Raw genomic sequence first — 25,013 nt, 5'->3', positions numbered from 1 at the left:
AATAAAATCTATTCCAGTCCTGGGCTATTTAAGTGCTTTGAAAGGCACTGAGCCAACAGATACAAATTGAAATGTAAAACTTTTTTAACAGCAGCCTAGAATCTGTAGAATGCGTATACCATTTGCTTCACAAGCTCAGATTTACATAGCAAAATGAGGCTGAAAAACAGCAAGATGCATGAATATCCCATCAATGGCAGGAAAATACATTTCCTTTTTTTGGGGCAGCTGAATGCTACCTCCTTTACTTTGAAGATGATTTCAAATCCTAATCTGGTCAGAAACAGGAGCAACAAGTTCCTTTACTTATTTACATAAATCATGAGTAAATCTATATTTTACAGCAAGTAAGAAATGGGAGAGTGGTACGTTTGATTCATACTGGAGATGCACATGTGCAGGGCTGTCTCAGCTTCATTTTTCAAAGGTAGTTGCACTTGACAATGACCAGATAACATTTCAGGTCACTCACTTCACCTACAATAAGTGAGAAAATTTCAAAGATAAAAAAAATGTGGAGACAAAATGTAACAGTTAATGTGTCTGCACAGACTCAAAGTCACAAGTGCACTTCACAAAAAGAAAGACCACAACAAAATGTAGTAATTTTTAAATGGGTCTTGCCAAAGACTGTCCCTAGAGCTCACTGGCCTCTGGTCAGAGCTTAAAATAAATAAATAAATAAATAAATCCTTCCTTGATAATCCCAAACATATGGGAATTCCATGTGGGCTTTTGTTCACTGCCTTGTTTTCGCCTCACTCCTACTCTAAATCCCAGCTGATTCACTCCTGCATAGTAGGCAACATTGTTATTTGCCCACCTGCTAGCTTACCCTTTCCAATTTAACTGCTGTTTTTGCCTTGGGGATGAAATCCATGGAGCAGTAAAACCATGAACCTGCCACGTCCTGCCTCTTCACTGATCTTCACAACAGACCTTCTTCCATGACCCACCAGGAACCACTGGCATGATTGGTATGACCATTGTCCACGGATAACAGCTTCCAGCATTGCTCTGAAGGTGAGTGCCTTAAAAGAAGCAATCCTGGGAGAAACTAGTGGGGCTCTAATCAAACCTGCTTGTGCTGGGAGAGCAACATGTCCTGAGGAATGGTCATGATGAGCCTCCTCCCTCCAGTGTCACTGTACATAGACATCACAGTCCATTACAACCCTCTCAAAAAACACACCCAGGCAAAGCCTTGCTACAAAACACTAACTGTACTATACTCATGGTTTGGACTATTTTTATAGTACAGGTTCCACTACTTCCATGCAGGCCATTTGCAAGGACTGGTTTTATATGAAGGGGGTGCCGGAATGTTGATCTGTAAAGGCAGGGACAGTTTTGTCAACCTAAACATGGTATGTTTGTTTACTTTGTCTTTGGCCAAAAATATATTATGCCTCACCACATTACACCACAGTATTAGTCCTGACTCCTATAGCTTTCAGGTCCTTGTCCTTTTATTTTGCTGGGATCCAACAGCAGTCAAAAAAACAAAACCCAAAACAACAACAACAAAAATCTACCCAATTTATCCATAGTACTTATCCAACAGCAGCAACAAACCCTACCCAACTGCATTTCCATAGTACTCCCATTAGAGGGATCTGGAGGGATTTTGAGGCTGCCACCTCAAAATACTCCAATATGCCCCAGTACTTGTCTTTGCTCCTCAAACCTTCCTTTTTTCAGCTTCTATAAAAAGCTCAAAAATAAACACAAAAGGCCCATGCAACTATTAAAAAAAACAACCAACCAAACAAACAAACAAACAACAACAACAACAAAAAAACAGAGATTTGAGTTGGAGCTTGCCTTCTGGCATTTGAACCTAGAAGGATAACATTTTCAAAACTCCTTGTATCTAAAAAGAGGGTAAACTCTTTTCAACAAAATTAAGACAGCAGAGCCTCAGCTTCTCAGGGAATGACAGCTCCAGAAATCAGGCCCTTATCACCTATTATAGTAAGACCAGTGAAGTGACAAAATTATAAAAGTGGCTGATTTTTTCCTCACACTATTCATTCCTTACAACTCTCATGAAATAAGAGCTATTAACAATTAAGAAAGAATGGCTGCATGTTCAGAACTTGCTAATGTGCATGTTCATCACCTTCAAAATATCAGGCTATAAATTATAAGAGTCCATGACACACCTAAGGTGTTTAATACATATCCTTCTTTTCTCTAATAGCTGGAATAAATTGAAGGAACGGTAACCTCTCACCAATTACATGGAAATTGAAGTTTGTGTTTTGCAGCAACACTCACATTAACCTACTAGACCCAACACTCATGTTAACCTGCAAACTTCAGAGCAAGTTTACAGGTGAGATTTATGTTCACCCCCTGCACGGAACAAACTGCCATAAGGAAGAACAATAAACAAAACCTCCTCATGCATAGAATGAAAGATTTAAATTTCAGAAAGGGCCTGTGCGTTCAGATCGTAAATCAGATCCTGTCGTGGTTTCAGTACCCACTAACCAAAGCACAGCTACAGGACTCTGAGCTCTCAGGAGGTGCATGCTGATCCTCCCTTTGCAATGATGTTGCACATACAGTATTTACATGATTTCACCAAATGTGCAGTCTGGAAACACAATGAGACAGGCAGGTTTACCTCTACTTCATATAATCAAGACTAACATAAGTGGCAAGATGAGACAACAGTAGTTTCTTTCCTAAGATTTAATGCTGTCCAGATGGACTTCAGGAAAGCTGTGAAGAACACAGGGTGCCTTAAGAGTTTGACTATTCCATTTGTCAAAAGCTTGTAAGAGAAGCAAAATTAATATGAACAGAACTGTGGTGAAGAAAGTGGAAAAAAACTAAATGATCTTTGATTCTGTTCCTCACAGGGCTTCTCAGGGCAGGCAAAACAATAAAAGATAGAGCAAAGGTATCCCATCAGATCATTTAAAGAAATAAAAAGTAAGAGCGGTGCACACAATTCATATTGGACCCTTGCCGCCTCATATTTAAATCTGGCATTGGAGAAAGCGCACCTATGTGGACAGGTGTAAAGCATGTAATCCATCAGAAGTAGGACACAATACATCCTTGAAGAAAGAGACAAATATATCACACGCTTCAACACAATACAAAACTTTTTCCTTTTTCAGCTTTCACATAATTCCTAAGTAGAGCTGTATATGAATTAATGAGAATTAGCTGGGGAGAATTAGTGACAGCTGACACCGATCTGGTAGCTAGTCTGGAGATCTATTATTAGGATACTGTATCGTAAAACTGGAAACGGTCAGAAATACTTTGGCTGCAAACACTTTGCAAAACTGGACTGACTGCACTCAAATTTCCTCCCTTGGAAAAAATGAAAAAATCTGACTTCACACAACTACTCTATTTTTATATTGGCAGAACAATTATTTCAGAACTGCCATTGTGATGCTCAGCTCTGTACTGTGTTTATCTGCTGTATGACAAACCAGCATTGGAATGAAAGCCAAATTGCATGTCTTAAATGACCTGAAAAGAGAAGTTCTTTCATAGTAGCTTCCTTCCAAGAACAGAAATTAAAAAAGGGAAATTTCTACAAATGCAACTGAGCAGTAATACAAGTTCAGCAGTGCTAAAGTCCCCTGTGAAACAAATGTTTATGCCCATACTGGCACAGCAGGCTTTCAGGACTAAATGCACATTTCCAAAGTTACCAGGCACCAGCAGTCTTGTAACCACAACATTAAATCTTATGCCTTTTTTCACAACCCGCTATTTGGTCTCAGTCTGCTGCTGCCTTGCTTGCATTCGCTCACCCCTCGCCAAGATGCTGTGTGGAGCAGCAGCTCTGCTCCCCACCTTTCTGCTCCAGTTTCGCCATAACTCTTCCTCACTGGCAGGATTCTTCTTCCCCCAAGGCGAAGTGTCAGGGCAGCAGTGCCCTGTATGTGGGCTCAGCGGTCCTGGGAGGGGACCAGGTGAGAAAGAGTCAGCCTGGGGGAAAAGTCCCACGCCAGAGGGCTGTAGGGGAGAAGGGAGGTGTCTAAGCATCACCATACACTGCAGTTTCTTCTGATGGGTGGCAAAGTCAGGATGGGAGGAACATTTAACAAAAAACATCTCTTTCCTACCTGATCATGCCCCACTCTGACTCCAGCGATTGCTTGCCCAAGGAGTTTAACTCGATCCCAGCACTTGGCAGAGCCAAGATATTTGCTTTTAGTGTGAGCACTATAAAGAACGCAAGGGGAACCGGCCTGTAGCAGCTTTGCAGCTTTACGTTGTTTGTTGTAGAGCAGAAAAGCAGCACGCGCATTTGTGGTATTAAAGTATTCCAGTTTCAGGAAGGGAAGAAGATAACAAATTCCTATCCAAAGCAGCTAATAAATTTTAACACCACTCTACTGAGTCGCTACGCACTGGGGTCTGACTTTTTGGAAACCCAAGTGCATTTATAACCTTACTTGCTTACATTTACAACCTTGGTGGGCCTAGTCCTGTGAATAAAACTTTGTATATGCTAACCACCAGTAGCAATCTTTTAAATAATTAAGTTTGAAAGAACTCAGAACTTAGTTTGAAATAGTAAAAGCTTTGCAGCTGGATTCAGAGCTGTTTTTCAGATGAAAAATCAGGGAGGCAAGTTTAACTGAAACCTTACATCACATGTAATGCAAGTAATACTAGCTGTTAAGTGAAGTCTCAAGGTGCACTGAGGGCAGACATCCAGTTACATTATCAAGTGTCTGTCATATTTTTCCTTTTCCATTTCTTTCACTTTCAAAATCCCTGTAGACGTGTAAGGAGATGACATCCTTTACATTCACTATTTCTTCCTAAAATTATTTTTTTTAATCTAAGACAGACTGAATTGGATTATTAGCCCAATCAAACCTGATATCTGGATTCTGGCAGAAACCAATATTGAATGTTCCCCTGAGTAATGAAGACCACACGATGCCATGCTAACAGAGCTCACCACACACGCAGCCTGTAACACAGAGGGAAAGATTATTTCACAGCCTCTGTGGCTATCGGGCCATGCTTTGATACATTGGACGGGGTCGGCTTCTTCTTAACTACATTTATTGATCGTACAACAACACAACCTTTTTTAAATACACGTGTTGAGCCTGATGGCATGGAGCAACAATCTGACCAACCCTCTTATATCCAGGTGTAAAAAAAATAAATAAACAAGTAAAGATCCCACAGAATCGCAAACAGCCGCACGCTCCCTGTTGGCTAGGCGTTTCGGCATTCCTTAGCTCTTCGCCAGCAGCCCGGGCAGAAGGAGCAGGAATCCTGCGTGCAGGGCCAAGGCCGGAGCTCCTCGGCCTGCGAGAAGCAGGCACCGAGGCAGGGAGGCGAAAAGCCCCGAGGGCAGGCAGGAAACGAGCTGGGCTCAGCTGAGGAGCCGAGCAGCCGTCTCGGCCGCCCCGTGACTCGGCGGGGGAGGCTCGGGGAAACTTCTCATCCCCCCAGGGCTGACGCTGCCTGTCCGCTGCTCAGCTCCAGCGAAGGATTTGGAGCGATTCTCGCCGGGGGAGGGCACTTACGAGCACCCCCCTGATCGCCCAGGCGCGGCTTTAACAGAAAATAGAAACACACCCGAGCGGATGGGTTACTCTAAGCCGCGATCGCGACGCTTTGCAATGGGGGGCTGGGGTCCCCGTCCTAAGGGGGGGGTCCCATTCTTTCGGTGGGCGGGGCCCGTCCTTCGGTGGGGTCCCCCCAGGGCTCGGCAGCAGAAGTTGCGTCCCGCCCGGCACGGCACGGAGAGAGAAAGTTGCGTTTGGGCAGGCACGGGGGAGGGCGGCAGAGCCCGGCCGCTGAGATGCGACCCCCGCAAAATACCCCCCCCCCCCCCCGGTATCGTCCTATCCTCCCCCCCGGCCCGCTCCTACCGCCTGCGGCGGGGTCCCGATGAGCATCTCCAGGTAGTACCCGCGGCCGGAGTCCCCTTGCAGGTTGTCCACCATGGCCAAAAAGTTGATGCTGCCCCCGGGCTCCGAGGCCAAGGCCAAGCCTCCCGGTTCTCCCGGGGCATCCCGCTGCCGGCCCCCGCCGTTCCCCGGCCGCAGCGGCACCGGGGCGGGCGGCGATCCCCGGGGGGCGGCCGGCTGGGACACGCGGAGCGGCAGCGAGAAGAAAGCCCGGCACAGCCCCGCGGCGCCGGCCAGCAGCAGCAGGAGGCTGGGGGCGGCCGGCGGCGCCCCCATCCCGGAGGCACGTCCCGGCTGCTGCGGCGCTCGGCAGGGAGGCAGCGGCCGCCTGGTGCCGGGCTGGAGCAGCCGGCGCGAGGAGGAGGAGGAGGAGGAGGAGGAGGAGGAAGGCGGGAGCGGCTTCCCCACGCCCCGGCTCCATCTCCCCCCTCCCCTCGGCGCCGAGCTCCTCCTCGCCTTTCTCCCGGCCAGGGAAGTTGTGCTGCTCGCTCAGGCCGCCCGGCCTCCGCCGGCGGGGAGGCGGAGGCTGAGAAACTTGGAGGCTCGGACCCGGGGCGGAAAGTTTCCGATAGCCCCGGGTGGACGGCGGAGGATCCGCCCCCCCCCCGGGGATCCGTGCTGTGAGGTGGCGGTGTCCGTGTGTCCATGTGTCTGTGTGGAAATTCATCTCCTCTATGAACGGCGCGTTGCCGTAAAACCGGGCGCGACAGACGCCTGCTTATTAGAAAGACCGACTGCGAGGCTTTAAATGTCTTCATCATGCGCGGAATTAATAGCGGCAGGCCAGTGCGGCCTTTCGAAGGATGGGAAGGGTTGGCCATCTTAGCCCAGGTACTTTGGTGTTCTAGGCACACCCTAGGCAACTCCCCGTTCTCTCCTTAGGTGTAAACCTGCTCAAAGTTGAGATCTCTCTCCTAATAGCGAGGGATCCCTCCCTCTCTGCAAAGGAAGAATCCTCCTTAGGGTTTCCAAGTGTTTCAGTGAACTTGAGTGAAGTTTCTTATTTACGTGCTGGTGCTTCCTCCCAGGAAGACTGAGCAAATTCTTTGGGGGCACTCTGGTGAGGCTGTTATTTATAGCTAGCGCCAGAGATGCTTGCAAAGGGTAATCCTTGCAAGGCGATTGGAACCCACACCCTCATTCTGCAGGAAAAAGGCTGCCTTCACTTTTCTGACTTGTTTTCTATACCTTGACTTGTCATTCAATTTCTGGAACCCCTCTCCTCACATTGTAACTCATCCCTTAGATCATTTCAGTGCTGCTGGGGTGTTTCAGCAGATGGTGATGCAGACCCAGACATCCACCTCAGAGCTCTCCATAGGGAGGAGAAATGCTCTGTCAGGCTCTCGGCGTTACTGTGCTGGAGGTAGGAAGTGAGCAGTGGGATTGCCCTGACAGAGAACTTGAGTAGAGGGCATAGATAAAGGTTGCTCTGTTTTACTTGTGGGAAAGAATGCATCTTACTGAAAGGCTCAATTGTGCAAACTCTGCACCTCCCTGGCCGCAGGAAGCTTTCTGCTTGCCTGACAAGTAGGAAGGTGAAATATTGCAGTCCTGCTGTGTGTAGTCCCACCTGCTCAGGACAGAAGAGCTGGGAAGTGCTGCTCTGGAGGGATGGCAGCTGAACACCTGGGGGGGAGCGGCAGCTGGGCTCAGAAGAGGTTATCTCCAGGGTGCTATGGTAATGGCTTTTTCTGATGCAGCTGGGATAGCGATGGGTTATGCTGCAAGGCCTGTCTGGTCAGAGCTGAGGCTGAAGGGGATTTCAAGTGGTTAGGGCTCTTTGAGGGTGAGCTGAGAGCTGGAGAAATGCCCCCGCCCCTCTGAGAAAGGAAATGTGGGAAGAAACCAGGAGTATAATTGAACACCCCCTCAGAGTGGAAGGGATATATTTATAACAGTCAGCAGCTATATACATTTTGTTTGAATTCTTTTACAGTACAGTAAGCCTCCCCCCCGCCACTGTTGCTAAGATACATTACCATACTTCTGGGCAAAGCAATCCCTGTCAGAGGAAGTGTATAGTTCCCAAAGTATGGGAGATATGGCATAGCCTTTAAGTGCTCAAGCAAAAACTTGTCTTTTTGTCAGACTGTTTGTTAAAAGTTCCCCATGTCCTGTTTTCTGCAGACATAGGTAAGTCTTACAGCACATGTATATCAGAGAGCTGCTGCATGGGGTGTATGCATAACCTTTCCATCCTCCCAATCACATCACCACAGCCGGGCCCGTGTTTGTATAAAAGCGAGTTGTGTGGTTTCTGCCTGCCCTCATCTCTCCTTTATTTACCTAAGAATCTGACGAGGCTTAGACTGTACCGTGTGCAGGTGAGTAGACATAGAGAACGTATGAACAATAGCAGGAGAGGGTCTTGTAAGAGCAATGCAAACAACTGCTTTTGGAGAAGACATTATAAACTCCTCCCAGAGAGCGGGACATAACTGTACACAATGTTCCATAGAGAGGAAATCATCTGTATGCAATGCAATTGCATTCAATGTGCACGTTTATTTGTTTGTGTGCCACATACACAAAATAAATGTTGGAAATAGATACAAATAAAGGAGTGTCTAGACTCCTTATTTTATAGAATTTTTGAAGAATCTATTTTTTTTATTTCTTTCTGTATTTTTGTTATTCCAAATATGTATCTTTGAGTAAATAGCTTTTAAAAACCTTTAAATATCAGCCTGTGAGAATAGGTCTCTTTAAAAAGTCATTATTTCACATGTAAATTTGCAGGTATATCTTGACTTTGATCCAAGTTTGCATTCATTTACAGAACCACAGAATCACAGAATAAGCTAGGTTGGAAGAGACCTTCAAGATCACCTAGTCCAACCTCTGAAACCACTTACTTTGCTGGTATTGTGGTGCTTAAAACCTTGAGCCACTTGAAAGTGAATTGATATACATCTCTATAACATAACCTTCCACCAGTATTTACAGAGTACAATGTGTCATGAACATGTAACTGTTGTGTCTTACGGACGAGGTATGTTAATTAAGTCTGAGGGACAGTTGCTATATGGAAATACTAAATTAGGGCTGTTGGGAAAACAGGAATGATGAAGGCTGAAGATGCAGAGGAAGTGCTGGAGCTAATAGGAACAGAGAAACTCTGGATGACTAAAAAGAGATCCTCTCTTTCCAAAAAGGGAAGCTATTAGGGGACTGCTTAGACTGAAGCTGTGCCTCTGAAGAAGTCAGGCTGACCTATGCTATCATTATACAATGATAAGGCAAGATGGACACAAAGACTTCTATTCTAAAATTGCTTTGTCTACTTTCCATGTTTCTACTGTTAGCATAATCAATACTTCAGCTTTAAGAAGACTGCTCTTTACCGCTAATTGCACACCGATATGGAAAGAAACCCAGCTGGATCTGCAGTGTACAAATGGTTAATTTGAAGAGTGCAATAACATTAGGAGAGGGGAGATTTTGTTTTTCTTGCACCTTACTGGGAAATGGTCTTCTCTGTTTGTGGTCTTCTTGCATCAGCCTTTTCATACTTTGGGCCTAGTCCAGGGAAATACTGCTGGCAAGTGACAGAGCGGCAGCAGAGACCACACCGTTTGGCTCTGTTGCATGTCTGCCAAGGCAGATTGTCTTCCAAGGCAATGAACAAACTGGCTGCCCTGTGGGGTGAGATATATGCCACTCAGGAGAGCTGTTCCAGTGATGCTCCTAAGGCTCCAGTAGCATCTCCTGTGCCAAAGTGAGAGCAAGGACAGTCTGGGGTCTTGTTTAAGGACTGAGCATATGCAGTGTCTAGAACTTGTCCAAAATTTATCTCATGGCTGAAGAATACATGATTGGGTATATAGGTGCAAATGTTTAGTGGCCTTTATCTCTTTGCTGTGAGTAGAATATCTTGGTAAGTGTAGTCTTTGACCACTGTATATGCAGATAGGTTTCAGAATGATTATATATTCATTTGGCTACAGCTGAATGATATGAGATGTTGAAGATCCAACTGTCTTCCATCAAAGCTCCATTAAAAACAAGCAAAACATAATTCTTAGCTGTTGCCACCAGTACTGGAGACTGGCTGAGCTGAACTCAAGAATTATCCGAAGACATAGTTTTGTGGTAGAGGCTGTCACCCAGTTGGGTGCTGAGGCCCCTATTCCACATCTTCCCTGGAGCAAGGTCCTCTACCCCATCAAGATTTCTCAGGTTGTGAGCTCATCTCCATTTGGAGAATGAGGCCCTTTCTCCTGTTGAAACCTCCACACCCCAAAACATTTTATTTCTACCCTAAGCCCTCAAGCCCTCATACACAATACCCTCTTCTCTGCCCCACCTCATCCCTTTGTCAGGGAAAAAGTGGTGTGCCACTGACCAAAGGGAGGAGATATGAAAATGAGCTTGATTTCTGCTTGTCACACCACTAGAGCAGAGGGTCTGCATAGATGGCACCACCCCTCCTTTGTGGAAAGGGGCAGGAGCAAAGGAAGGGGAGGCAGAACTACAGCTGCAGGTTGAAGTGCCTCAGAGTGCAGCTGGCCCAGGCACTATAGGCTCAGATGGCGGCACAGCGCAGAGGTCAAGGTTGGGGTCTTGGACGTCCTGATACTAAAATCCCATCAGTACATTTGGTACTATGATTCATACTTCTTGTATCACCTGTGGTTTAAGTCATGTAAACTGCGGGCCTGGAGTAGCTCATTGCTAACTGGGAGGGCAGGTGTTTCTGCCCCATGTCTGAGGCAGACTGCAGAATTCCGGTTGAATGCATTGACCACTCTCAGAAGACTGTTTTTCCTCAGAAAGCTCTGCAGGCATCCTCAACTCTATTCTCTAGCTGGCACCACGGAATAAATCATTTGTGGGTTAGACCTCAAAATGATCCAGTATCGACCTTCTGATTCCAGACCTTCCTACACCACAAATAGGCAATAGTTATAAATTTAAAAACTATGAAAAATTAAACATGCAGTGAACTATAACTGCACTTTAAAAACACCATATTCAGAGCTGGCACATACTGCTGAGATTGCTCAGATACTTTCACAACCACGTGCAATCTCCTTGCCCAGAATTGATAGACTATTCATTTATTGTTAATAGTAAGAGTAGAAAGACGTGATAGTTAGTGGACGTTCAGGAAACTAGTAATCTTGGTCAAGATTTTTCAGAAGTGCTTAGACTTCAACAGTGTCTACTGGGAAATGGAGGAGATGGGATATAGAATCCTTCTGAAAGTCTGGGCATTAGTCACTTTTGGGAGGTAAATGCACGGAGTACAGTTTTGTTCCAGGAGGTAAATGCACGGAGTACAGTTTTGTTCCAGTCCATCTGTGTACCAGACGTTCAACAAAGGAGGTCACAGGCATGTTCTGGCCGCACCCCTCTAAGAAGCTGCAGGCAGGATCTGTTTGTAAATAACCTTGTCATTTAATGGAGCTGTGTGTCTATATCTATGTCTGTCCTTTGGAGACACAGAGGAATCTTATAATGAATCACATTGTCCACACGGCCAATTCAAAGCTGGGAATTTGCTGTCTGTCTTTGTTTTCTTTGTGGTATTCTGCTTAACAAATTCATGCTGAAAAGTTCAAACACTAAATGATCTCATGGATGGTGAAGTCAGTTCCTGTAGCCTGTCTTTATAACTTGCTTTTTTTTTTTTTTGTCCACTGTTCCTTATCAACCTGACGTTGATCATGACAGGGTCCCTGAAGACTGGATGCAGCAAGTATGTTTGGCCATAATCTATAAAGAGCTGCAGTTTATTTAACTTATATTCCATAACTCAGTGGCTGCCAGATGGACATGGAGCTTCCTTCCTTTCCTGTCCTCCTGGACCAATAAATGACTGGCTTCTAGTTTAGATATACTGAGGTAGTAAATAAAATCTGAGATGCTGAAGGCTGAATGTTAACCACAGACTTCAAGCCAAGGTTCTGATTGACACTTAGATGAAAAAGAATTTGGAATGACGATTTAGCTATCTGCAGTTAGAAGGATTAATTAAAGATTTTTAAAATCTTTTGTTTGTTTCGTTTTGTTAAATGATTATTTGCAATCTGATAATGAGCTCTTTATTTTTTATTTTTAGCTTTCTAGTGTTGAAATGATCCTTTATTTATAAAATTTGCCCCTTTTTTAGTCCAAAATAGTAGCAGGGTTATGGGTAAAGTATTCGTCCCACTGGAAAAAAAAAAAAAAATGCTGCTCCCAGTGACCTGGATCTAAATAATCTATTCTGTGATTCATTTCTTTCCAACGAAAAAATAACCTAAAACTTGAGCTCTTTTTTCTCAAAATTCTTAGAAAGATTGAAGTTCTGTGAAGGCACATAAAGATGAACATGTGCATGAAAAATGAATGTGTTACTAGTGAAGTAGTCCACAAGCGCTGAAATATTCTTGGCATCTAAGCCAGAGGGAAAACGCAGTGCATCTGAGAGAGGTTTGCAGCTATCAGCTTGGCAAAATAAGGTTTTATTGTTATCCTTCCGGGCCTCTGGAGACCCCTGAAATGCTTTACTGGGGCTAGAGAAAGGTGAAATGGAATTTTGTTTTACAGAACCAACTCCAATAGCAACTGTAATGCTAGTTCATGATGTTCCAGGGTATATTTAGCCTTTTGAGTGTTACTGCTAATGATAAGCCCCAAATGCTACTTAAAACTCACACATACTTTTGAAAACTGGTAATGAACTGTTTTTAGCGGTGAGTGTTGGTCTTCCTGTAGGATACAGCTAAAAAACACTTCAGGTACTTTAAGGTTAAACAAGTCAATCAGTAAAAGGACTGTTCTCCTACAGTCACTTGGTAATGCTAGTAGATGAAATGATCCAGATAAAGTATGTCAGTAAAGTAAGTCAAAACACTATGATCCCACTTAAAGATAAATAAATAAATAAATAAAAAGATCCATGATCTTAGAAAATGTGATTACATTATTAATGTGTAAAACGTTACATGCCTTTGCACTTCAATTTTTCTCCGTCTTTACAAAAATTCATTATTCCTCATCAGATACAGGCTTATAGGTCTTCTCATTATTTATGTCTCCTGCCGTTTGTTTCAAGTACCCGACAATGAGAATAATTATGCTTGCCTGTTTGTATTCTTTGTTTTCAGGAAACAATGCATCAGGGAGGCTGTTTCAGAGATGCAAACTCTCACAGGCAGACAGCCAAGAGGCAGAAGTCTGAAAATAGCTGAAAAACTTCAGGTGATTCTTCCCTCATTTATTACTTTAGAGGCCATTGAGGTAAACCAGGCTGATTTGTTGCTGATAAGGGCAAGATCTATCAATTTTTCTTCAAGTTTTCTTTTATCCGTAATAGTTTATACTACTGTTTAAGATGGATATTAAAAATAGATATTACTTGAAGCTGGTTGCATGACTTCTGGTTGATAATGCCCAGCAAGTTAGAGAAGCTTATAGCTTTGTTGATCTTAGAGGGTGAACTTTTTCAGGCTGCAGGTCTGCCAGAGACTTGTACTGTTTTGTGCAAGTTTGTTTCTGGCCTTCCTGAGAAATGCACTGGAGAAAAATACTGTGCTCTGCAGCTTAAAGAAAAACAGTCCAGTGGGAGATTTTTTTATTTTATTTATTTATTTTTGTGAGGAGCAGATCTGGAATGCCTGGGTACTAGAAAAAAAAAAAAAAAAAAAAAAAAAAAGTTCCCTGTCTATGAGGTATATGTCTTCCATTGTTTACTTTTTTTAAAAAAAACAGAACCTTGTCTAGTTATTTTCCCCCCCAAACCTCAGTTTACATGTGCACAGCAGCAACCCACCTAGCGGCTTATTTCTTTCAAGGACTCCTTTTACACTGAACGTATTCCATCTCTTTGTTGGTCTTCATCTTCAGGCTCAGGAGCACTGTTTGGTCGTCACCTGGGGCTCAGTGAGACTTTCTTTGGAGTTACTGCTCTTTGGTGCTGCACTGCTGGATGCAGGAAGGGAGATCACAGAAATGACTATACACCTCTGAGGAGAATGCAAGAGGAGAAGACAGCTTCCACAGTGAAATGGAGCAGGGCTTGGTTTGGCAGATACAGGGCTGTGAAGAGGAGAGCTCTGAAAGTGCATATAGAAAGGGACATGCACAGCAGCATGACTTGGAGGCTAAGAAGGGGTGCATATGTGGGATCAGCAGGAGCAGGCTATCAGCTGAAGAGCCCATGGTAACTCTAAAACTCTTCTTACCAAATGAGAATATGAGTGCACAAATCCATCATGCCTCAGATGTATTAGTTTGTTAACTAATTAAGAATTCCTATAAGGAAATATATATATAGTTTTTCTTTTTTTCTCTTTTTTTTTTCAGAACGAGTAGACCTGGATTCTTACAGGCATGTCACTGTTTTTTCCTTCATAGTCTCTCTCTGCTGGATGAGTTTATTGACTGCATTTTAATGCCTTCTGAAGAACCACACATAAAAAAATACTAAAAAAAACCAACACCTTCACAGTACTCTGGTCTCCATGGCAAAGGTTTGGCTGCTATTGCTTTTGAATATGAATTTCGGGATATAGTACTGATAATCCTATTAGTCTGTCTAGGAAACAAAAAAATATGAAATGAAAGTTGACTCAGCGTTGAAGGTAATCTCCTTTATTGGACTTGTATGAGAATACATGTTTCAAAGAGAAAAAAAAAAAAAAAAAAAAAAAAAAAACATTGAAAAAAGGCTGTCTCATCTTTCCAGGGCCTCAGAAAGGCTGAAGTTCCATGTTTTGACTGTATGAAGGGACTGGGTGAGTTTTAGGTTACCTTATGTTCACCGTACCCTATCCATCTCCTATACTCTTTATGGCTATAACAAATGAGAGCCATAACATGCAGTTCAGGTTCACTCTACTAACTATAAGCAGACCCTGCATTATATAGTTCATGATTACCACTTGAATTTGTAAGAAAGTTGGCAGGAATGCCTTCTGCTAGGTGACCTTTGCAAATGTGGCTGCTGCTGCTACATGTAGTACCTAGGAAGCTGGTGTTTACTGTACTGGCTCTCTCCAGGGAACCAGAAAGGAGGACACAGCAACTCATTGAGGCTTGGCAGAAGAAAATCAGAGATGTCACTTCCTACTCCATTCCTGCCAAATGCAGTTAGAACTTTTGCTGCGGAGAACATCATTTAGGGATTGCAATTAAACCTTAACATTTGAAATGCTTAATTTTCAGCAGCTGATGCCATAAACAGAATGCAGATACTAGGAATGGAGTGTAATTTGTTTTTCTTGCAATGAATAAAAGGTATGAAGTGTTTATTGACTTAAAAAGAAAAACTGAACAAACAGAATAAAGAAGAAAGCATGCACGGATGCTTTGAAGGAAAGAATGTTTTTATTTCATACTTTGAAGAAATTGTTCAACTAGTTCAGCCGTGTAAAAATGTGACCCCTCTAATGCTGCCAAGGGCAGTGAGATCAGGGATAATCTGCTGAGGAAATGCAGCTCACGCAGGCCAACAGGCATGTTTTAAATTTATAACACCATTTTTTCAAAGAGGGAAGCATGAAGGGGAGAAGAAGGGAATTAGAAGGGGAGACCAGTACTGAGGGGTCTCCGTCAGCATGAAGGAAGTAGAAGGGGGGACCAGTACTGTTCTTTGCTTGCTGAAGAATCCCATTACCTGTTTTGAGGAATGTTCTCTCTGCTCTTTGCTATAGAAACATGTAGATGTGGGGGACAGTCAGACAGCTGTATACTCTCCTCCATGAGGTGTCGCAAAAAAAAAAAGAAAAAAAAAAGAAAAAAAAATGTGATTAAGATGCTGAATAATAATTAATAAGCAGGGAGAAAGCATGAGAGTAAGCTATTCTGACAGTCTTAATTCTCACTTTAATGTAGGGCTTGACTTCATGTTCCTCATGTTCTTCATGCTCTTTTAAAGTTGTTCTGGTATACACATGCTCATGTTTATCTGTATGCATACGCTGTCTTTGCAAACTCTGTAGTCCAAAGAATAATTCTCAAGCCTAATGGGGGAAAAAAATAAAGCTCCCTTTGTACTTAGGAACATGAAATGATTCTGTCCATTTTTTTTCCCCCTAGAGAGGCCTGAGTCAGTGAAAACGTGGGATTGGAGTGGAATGTCTTTTCAGTATAGTTTTGACTCTTGCAAGTAGTGCTGTACTGGAATTCAGTAATGACTAAAGAGCAACCTCTTCTGAAGTTAGCACTGGTGATTGCTGAATGTTTTCCAGTAGATCTACATGACATTTTAAGACAGAAATAAACAATTCCTTATTTATTTAAAACGGCAGCAAAAACAGTTGCTGCTGAAACTAATCAAGGTACATGTAATGCACATGTTTTCTTTCACCTACAGGGATCATTCCTCTAAGATATGTACAAGTATATAACTCATGTTACTTTAATTCTTTGAAGTTCAGTTGATCAGTGTTTTTGTCTTACACTTCTCTTTTTTCAGTCTCACAGAGAATTTATCAGTGCCTTCTCTTCCTTATTTCTGATTGCTCTTTCTCTATATTTCTTTGTAAACTTAAAATGTTTTCCTACTATGTAAGCTGGGATCAACCTTTTTTTTTTTTTCCTTTTTTTTTTTTTTTTTCTTTTTGTGAGATGCAAGAAGATTGCTTTCTAAAGCATCTTTCTTTCTATTCTGTGAACAGCAGACTAGAAGAGTCTTTAGTCCTTGTTCTCATTCTTGCCCTGTGACTTATTTTGGCTGTAGTCATTTAACATTTTCATTCTGCTGTTTTTGAAGTCTTCCCTAGGGCTGTCTGGGCTACAGCTGAAGGTTAAAATTCCCATTTTCTTGAGTGGGCAGTGATGGTATACTTATTGTAGCAGAGAGAAGTTGTGGCTAGTATTCTGTGCACTTTAGATGTTGCTCCTTCCCCCTGCCATATGACTGCTTTGCCTCTCTGGGAAGAGAAACCGCAAACACAAATCATTGTACGCCACCAAGCTAGGAATGCACTAAGTTAGAAAGAGATTCCAAGGGAGAAAAACGTAACCTTAACGATAGTCCTTAAGCATTAAGGGACGAGCCCTTGAAGCTCTTTAATGCTCTTGCTCTGTGTCATTCCACTACCACACATTCTTGCTTTGCACAGGAATCAACTCTCCTGAGCTGTGTTTAACACTGGATAATTTCCCTCTTCTTTATTATCATGGTACTGGGGTTTTAGCTCACCTATCTTCTAACCTCACTGACTGAATTTTCTTGAGTTTTTAACTATTTTGAGGTGCTTCTTTTAGAAGGTTGTCCAGGGTATTGTTTTCAGTCTGTATGTTATCTTTACATTTACCCTATCAGCAGCACTTTTGCTCCTGGCCAGTGATATTGGAATGCTCATAGCACCTAGGTAAGTTTCTTCTTTCTTGTCAGCTCACATTCTCATCAGTAATTCTGTTTCTACCTCCCTTATCTTCCTCTTGGAGAGATACAACTGCTTTAAAGATAACAGAAACAGAAATTCGATTCTTCCTCTCTGATTCTCACTATTCATCTTTCTTTTCTCAGTAGCAACATTTGTGTCATTTTGGTTGTTATTGCCAAGAAAATACCTTTTTAAAAACAAGTGGTGCTCTGCCCTAGACCCTTCTCTCCCACACTGTCAAAACAGGCATGTATATTTTTAAGCGCAGTCACCAAGTTTCTTAATTTTGGTTCAGTGGATAAGCTCTTCCATGGTTCTCTTGTTTTGCACCTCAACATCAACCATATCATTTATGCCTATTTTTTCATTTCACTACATACTCTTTGCAGTCTCTTAAAGCTTATGCAGATCAGACTGATTTGTCACTTTTCACCATTCCTCATTGTTCCCATCTTTTCTGAAGACTACCTGCTGCTAGTCTATTATTCTTACCTTCTTATTATGGCTGTTCTGTTTATTCTTCTCAGCTCCCTTACCACCTGCCAATTCAAATGTTTCATTTTACCAGAGTTTTCTCATCCCTTGACATTTCTGCATCATGCTTCTCTCATTTTCTCCTTTGGATATTTTTCATTACTCCTTTCACTTCTCATTTGTTTCCACAATTTAAATCTCTTTTCAAAAGGAATTTCTATGTTCTGCTACTTAATCCCCAGCATACTGTCTCATATATCAGCGACGCTTGTTTTCTTTAGTAACTATACAGCCCTGGAAGGTACTGAGATTGCATGATGTTTCTGTCCTGTTGTTGTTGTTTATATAATCCTCCTCCAAGAGTCATAATGGAAACCGTTAATAAGTGTATAGGCCTTTTATTTCCAGGTTCATCATTACCCTGATTATGAGTATAAAAAGAATAATTTTAGGATTATATTTCATAGAAAGAAAAAAAATATCAGGAGACTTCTTTTGAAAGGGACCAAAAAATATAAGAACTCACAAGCATCTTCTGAAGCGCCTGAAAAAATACTGCAGTGGAACTGCAATCCAACAGTGGAAGGAGAGTGAGAGGAAATCCTTGAAGGGAGTACAAGGCCCAGCTAAATGCAACACATTGGGCTGCAGAAATTTTCTTGACTTTTTACATCCTATGCCTTTTCATCCCATGGGCCAAGTACGATCAGTCACAGATTTCCATCTGAACCACACAGAGCAAGAAAAAGGCTACAAGTGTGCTCTAAAGCTTGAAGCCTAGAGGCAGAACCCAACTGTGAAAGTCAAAGTAAAATACATCTGGTTTGGGGATAAACCATACTGTTTAGGGTCCCGATTTTATCTTGAGCCTGTTGTTATTTATTGTGTGTCTGTAGCACCTAGATCCTGCAGATGGATACTTTTGTTGTAAGTCTCTTCTTTCATTTATAAAAAAAGAAAAAAAAAAGAAAAAAAAAAAGAAAGCTTGCTTCTAGCCTTAACATTTCTAGAGGAAAGAACATGTGATGTGAATATGTCTGAAATGTTCAGAAACCAGAATGTGGTTGCTACATGAGGGCTTTTTATTTTTATTTTTTAATTATGTTAGGATTTTTAAATCCATGTTCCTGATTTGGAGGACAGGTGATTTGTCATTTGACATCATATTCACAGTTTGAACATACACAGTAGAAATAGTTCTCATTCCTACCAGAGGTGAGGAGATGTGAGGGATCAATTCTTCTGATAGGCATTTGCAATAGGAGAACAGTGGGGGAGAAGAGCATTTCCATACAAAAATCACTGAAGGAGCTGGGTTTACGTGACACAATTATTAGCAGAGAGGCAGAGTTATGTGCAAACTGAGGAAACTGGAAGAGAGTTAAAAAAAACTGTTTCATGGGCTTGCATGCCTGAGAGGATAAAGATCTCTTAAAATACGCTTAGCTGTAAGTCTTGAGTGGGCTTATGCCTGCAGTTCAGAGACTTCAAGCTTGAAGACCTGCGATAGGGCATGCTAGCTCTTTAGAGACCTGGAAGAATGGCTGGCTCCACTGTGCAATTCAGTGATGCACAGTTGTGGAGATTTAGACCAAACATTTGATCTCCTGTCTGGCTTATAAGAACCAGCACAGAACAAGGGAAAATAATGACAAAGCTTCTTGGAAAGGGACAGGATATGCTTAGGGTAAGGGGAGCCTGAAGAATCCTTCACTTTTTGCTGAGAGGAGGAAAACGCAGATAAGGGAGTCAAGTAATGAGGATTGGTCAGGAGATTTCTCACGAGGGTATCATGATGCTCATTAGCCTTGAAGGCGAGACTAGCCTGAGGCCACTTTCAATATGCTGTTTAAACAGTGGGCCTAGTTCAGAGGCTCTGGCGGCTAATTTACTGCTGCTTCTCTGACACCTCAGGAGACTATCTAATTGCAGAAGTAGTTTAGCCCATGCAGGGGAATTCTTTAGATTGAATGTCAAATTGTAGAACAGAGCTATAATGCTTTTGGACCTCAGCCAGTATACACTGAGCCGGGTGGGTTTGCTGGTGTGGAGAACATCTGTCCTCTGATCCCCTGAAAGATGTATACATGCTGGACACAACTCTTGGGCCTTTTTCTGTCTCCTGTACTGCAGTGTCATATAGTCTACACTCCCAAAATATCTCCGGAAGGAAATGTTCTTCTGGAGGAAAACCTCTTTGTAGTTTCTTCCATATCTCAAAAGAGTATTCAGGCAGACTTGCTGCTGGACTGTATTATTAACAAATCATAAGAAATGGCAGCTAGTCTAGTCAGGCTAGTTTGAGATTAGGGGACTGGAGGGAAGAGACGTGCACGTGCTTCCCACCTAACTGCAAAAGCAAGGCAATGTTTGCTTCAGGGTGCCTGCTTACCTCTCTGGGCAAAAGTCACAAAGTGGCATTCTGTGATATAAGCGGTGGATTCGTATTTTCCTTAACAGATATATTCAAAAGCCATGAAGTCCTTATGTGGATTTTAGGCACCTGAGTCCAACCTGTGATTCTGAGCACCATCTGCTTGTTATCTAAACTCAGGGACTGGTGGGTCCCTTTGCCTTCTCTCCTCCTGTCCCCTGATATTTTGCTCTGCTGAAATACATCTGAATGAGCATTCCTATGTACATAGGGACACAATCATTTCAATATCATAGAGTCATAGAAAAATCTGGCTGGGACCGCTGGAGCTCACAGAGAACTTCCCACTTAAAATCAGATAGATTCCTGACACTAGGTCAGGCCAACTGGGGTTCTCTCCAGCTGGGTCCTTCTGTAAACCTCCGAGGATGGAGAATCCATGATCTCGCTGAGCAGTGTGCTTTCACAGTGTGCAATGCTGTCCTATATGTTCAACCTGAACTTCTCAAAATGTAACACGTAGATGTTACCTCTTTTGTTATTTCCTGACTCTATAGAGATTTGTGTGTGTGTGTGTGTGTGTTACCTTTGTAACTGTTTTTCAAGTCAGTGTAAGCTGCTATGAATTCTCCTTTTAGCCTCATTTACAAAACAGGCCCAGGTCCCTGCAACCTCTCCTCAAAGCTCCTGTGTTTGAGGTCCCTGGCCTCTTTGGTAGCCCTCTGCCAGTCCCTCTTCTGTTTCTCTCTGTCCCTGTTGAACTGGGTTCCCACAGCTGGCCACAGTATTCCAGGTGTGCTCTCACCAGTGCTGACCAGACAAGTATAATAAACTTGCTTGGACATGTTGTCCACAGCCCTCCAAGTGTGACCTATTGTAGTTTGCTCTATGCACAGTGTGAGTACACTGCTGTCTCTTCTTCAGCCTGGTGTCTGCCATCAACTGAAGTCCTTTGGAAGCAACTGTGAAGAGTCCCTTGGAAGCAACTGACAGTTGCTTCCAGCTTGTGGTGATACATCGTGTTGTTTCACCTGAGCTGCAAAACTTTGTCCTTCTCCTTGTTGAATGGCATGAGGTTCCTGTTGGCCCAATCTTCCCCTTCTTCAGGGTTGCTTTGGATTTAAGCTGTGCCATTCAGCATGCCAGCTATGCTCCTTAATGCAGTGCCTGAGTGTGAGGTCTGTCCTTCAGGTGGGTTCTTGATGGAGATGTTAAACAATTTTCCCTCCACTGATGACCCCTGGGGCACTCTGTCTGACAGTGAGTCATTGATCTCTGCTCTTTTGGGTGCAATGCCATAGCCCAGTGGTCTGTTTGTCCAGCTCTACAAAAATGGGAATGCTGTGGGTGATGGTGTCAAAAGCCTGACTGAAGTGAAGGTGTGCTACAGCCCCTGCTCTCTGCCCATCCCCGTAGCCAGTCATCTTGTCATAGAGAACAGTGAGGTTGGTCAGGCAGGATGATAGGTCTGTGAAATTTCTTGCTAAGTGTCCCTTTGTATCTTTTTTTGCCCTTCATGTGCTTAGGAATGGATTGCAGGAGGTGGTTTGTGTGTCTCTTCCTGAGCTGAGGTGAAGCCAATGGGCCTATAGTGCCTTGCTGCTTTCTCTGCTTGAGACTGGCCTTAACTGGTCTTTTCCCTGTAGTCAGGTCACCTTCCCTGATTATCAGGATTTTGTACAGATGGTAGGCGGGGGCCTTGCTATCACATCAGCCAGCACTTGCAGCACCCTTGGGCAAATCTTGCAGATCTGGATTAGTTTTTCTGTATAGTCTTGCAGTGGGTTTACATGGCAAGGTTTTGGTAGCAAGGGCGCATGATTGTGGTTTCTGTGAGAAGAATCCAGAAGCTGCCTCATGTTAGATAAGGGTCCTGCTGCTGGCCAGAGCCGAGCCAATTAAGTGATGTTGTTTGTGCCTCTGTGAAAGCATATATAAGAAAGGGAAAAAAAAATAAAAAAATAAAAAAAGCTGCTTCTCAACAGCAGCTGGGAGAGAGAGGAGTGAGAACCAGCCCTGCAGACCCCAAGGTCAGTGCAGCAGGAGGGCAGGAGGTGCTCCAGGCAGGCAGCAGCAGTTCCCCTGCGGGCTGTGCAGAGGCCCCTGGTGGAGCAGGCTGTCCCCCTGCAGCCCATGGGTCCCACACGGAGCAGATCTCCACGCTGCAGCCCGTGGAGGAGCCCACGTGGAGCAGGTGGATGTGGCCTGGAGGAGGCTGCGGCCCATGGAGAGCCCCCGCAGGAGCAGGCCCCGGGCCGGAGCTGCAGCCCGTGGAGAGGAGCCCACGCAGGAGCAGGGGTCTGGGGGGAGCTGCCGCCCACCCGTGGGGGACCCGTGCTGGAGCAGTTTGCTCCTGGGGGATGGACCCCATGGTACAGAGCCTTGGGGGAGCAGTTCTTGAAGAGCTGCTGCCTGTGGGCAGCCCCCGCAGGCTCAGCTGGGGAAGGACGGCATCCGTGGGAGGGACCCCACGGGGAGCAGGGGCAGGGAGGGAGCGGCGGAGATGAAGCATCAGGGACTGACCCCAGCCCCCATTGCCCAATCCTCTGCACTGCTTGTTGGGGAGGAGGTAGAAGGGGGTGGGTGGGGGGTGAAGGTGTTTTTGGTTTCTTCCCTTTGTTTCTTACTTTTCTAGCCTGTTAGTAATAGGCAATAAATTTTATTATCTCCCTACTCTGAGTCTGTTTTGCCCATCATGATAATTGTTGAACAACCTCCCTGTCCTTATCTCAGCCCTTGAGCCCTTTGCATCATATTTTCTCACCCTTTCCCTTTGAGGGGGGGGAGTGAGAGAGTGGCTGACCTGGAGCTTGACTGCCCACCCAAGCAAAACCACCACAAATCTATAATCAGTTACTCTCCCATTGCTGGCTATACTTCTCCTTACCAAACTCTGTGATAAGCACAGAGAAATTAGACAAGGCTTTAACTTTGAAGACTAAGGAAAAAATTAAGCATTGAATACATTACTACCATTTGCATTGTCTGTCCCTGTGTACACTGAAGTACACAATGTCTGTGCATGTACTGTTGGGATGTTCTCAGAGGGTTTTTAGTGTAAATTGCTGGTACTGATTTAAGGAAAAAAAAAAAAAAGTTTTGCATTGCAGCAGATCAGGCCTGTTCATATTACTCAGAATTATGTCTTAGCTGAGGTGCAGCACATTCTGAAAATGTGTGTCAAAAATTTCTTAGTCAAGCTTCTTTTTGTTGAAACAATCATGCTCTGCAATTGTAGGAAACTCAAAAAAATGTGCATCTGTTTTAAATGCTTTCCTTGAGGTTTTGTATGGTTTCAGAGCACGGTAATACTGATAATGACCATAGCTCAGCTGATGCATGGTAATTCGTTAAGCTGTGACACAATGTCATCCTCAGAGTACTTTGGAGAGAGCTGCACAGTAATGTGAGAGTGTCAGACTCCTTCATCTCCAGGACATTTGCTCTATTAAGGGCTTTTTTGTTCTCACCGGGATGAGGGCAATATAACTGTGTGTGACTTACATCTGCCTTTTTTGTAGTTCTAGTAATAGGTAGTGATCCAAACAATAATAGACTGGGGCACTCTTCTGTCATTTTAAATAAGAGATAATCAAATTATCTGAGAGATCAGAAGAATTCAGTGAAGGTGGACCATGACTACAAGACAAATACTAGCTTTTGCATAATGGAAACTTCAAACAGAGTGCTTATGTAACTTGGTAAAGAGTTTAGATTCAAAGAAAAAAGTTTTTTTTTTTTTTTTTTTTTTTTAAAAAAAACCTCTTTCCCACTTCAAAGATCAAGAGGTTTCTTTTTGAGAAAGGAAGGCAGTGAATTCATAACAAACAAGTCAAACCACAAGTGCTTTGTGTAATAGCAACCTGTTGCAGGCAACAGAGATGAAGGGCTCATTTCCTCTTAGTGTAGGAATGGCTGGGCTGAGGACACACTGTGGAAGCCACACCAGACCATGCACTTTCTGAGCTCAGAGCCTGGCAAGCATCCACTCAATGCCTGGCATAGGTCCAAGCAGTTTGGGGGAAGATTTAGTTACCTGCTTTGCTTTGCATCTACCTGCCAGTATTATCTCAATGCACCCTCCTTCAGCAGGAATCAGGAGAAATGCCAACAAAAGGTCATTGTGTTGGCTTTTCCTGGTGGAAAATGAGCTTTGTATAAAGCTTCATGTTGCCTTGTGCTATTTCTGCCCTTCCACAACGTCAAAAGGTAAGGTTTGTATTCAGGCTAAAAACATATCTGGGGATATACCCAGTGTTTCAAAGCATAAGTTTAATATGCAGAATTAATCTCACAAAGAGTACTTTCAGTCACAGTACTTCCAGTCAACTATACTAACAGTGCAGTGCACTGTGGATTTCATTTTTTTTTTGCTTGGGACTATCTGAAGTGTAGCAATTTTGGTAAATGCTGGACCTTGAGTCACAACTTTTTGCTTTTTCTCTAAGTAAGACTATTTTGTGAAGACTGCAAAACACTGCAATCTCTTTAATAATTAAAACTTTTGTAACTAAATAAATCTCTAGCAGGTCCTATGTGAGGCAATTGCTGGAGTGGGTTATTTTCTCCAAGGCAATGCTGTGATGATTTGAAGTACCAAACTATCACATCTACATGTGAGAAATGAAGCAGACTCACATTTTTTATTGTCATCAATACAAATGAAAAAAAATCAAAGCACAGAAATGCCCTTAAATGTCTGGTAGTTTTCATGCTTTTAAACAATCTACTAGGGAGTAATGGTTCAAGAAGTGAAAATACTGCTTATTTTTTATTATTAAAACTCAGAAATGTTAAGGAACTAACAAATTATTCAAGTGAAATATAGTTTTTTTACTATTCAGGAAATGTTTATAAACTGTTTCTGGATTCTGCAAATCTATTCAGTGGCTCATGTAGATGAACACTTTTCAATTTACATGTGCA

General features: G+C 43.2%; 1 protein-coding gene and 1 long non-coding RNA gene across 4 annotated transcripts in view; one reads left to right on the top strand and one right to left on the bottom strand.

Annotated features, from left to right (window-relative positions):
* The window catches only part of BACE2 (beta-secretase 2), a 47,848-nt gene extending 41,474 nt beyond the window's left edge, over window positions 1–6,374 (bottom strand). Inside the window, exon 1 of one of the 3 annotated variants that reach the window (XM_035315834.1) lies at window positions 5,877–6,374. In XM_035315834.1, coding sequence (XP_035171725.1) covers window positions 5,877–6,336 — 460 coding nt within the window. In that variant the 5' untranslated portion in view covers window positions 6,337–6,374. The remainder of the gene's footprint in view (window positions 1–5,876) is intronic. The other 2 variants (XM_035315835.1, XM_035315836.1) reach the window with 2 other exon arrangements.
* On the top strand, window positions 6,353–15,872 carry LOC118160827. The gene is made up of 4 exons (XR_004747697.1): window positions 6,353–6,746; window positions 13,013–13,106; window positions 14,211–14,377; window positions 14,907–15,872. It is a non-coding gene; the product is annotated as an uncharacterized LOC118160827 (long non-coding RNA).
* The last annotated feature ends 9,141 nt before the right edge of the window (window positions 15,873–25,013 follow it).

Source organism: Oxyura jamaicensis, chromosome 1 (genome assembly GCF_011077185.1).
Source record: "Oxyura jamaicensis isolate SHBP4307 breed ruddy duck chromosome 1, BPBGC_Ojam_1.0, whole genome shotgun sequence".
Lineage (NCBI taxonomy): Eukaryota > Metazoa > Chordata > Aves > Anseriformes > Anatidae > Oxyura > Oxyura jamaicensis.
This window is presented reverse-complemented; position numbering and strand designations above follow the sequence as displayed.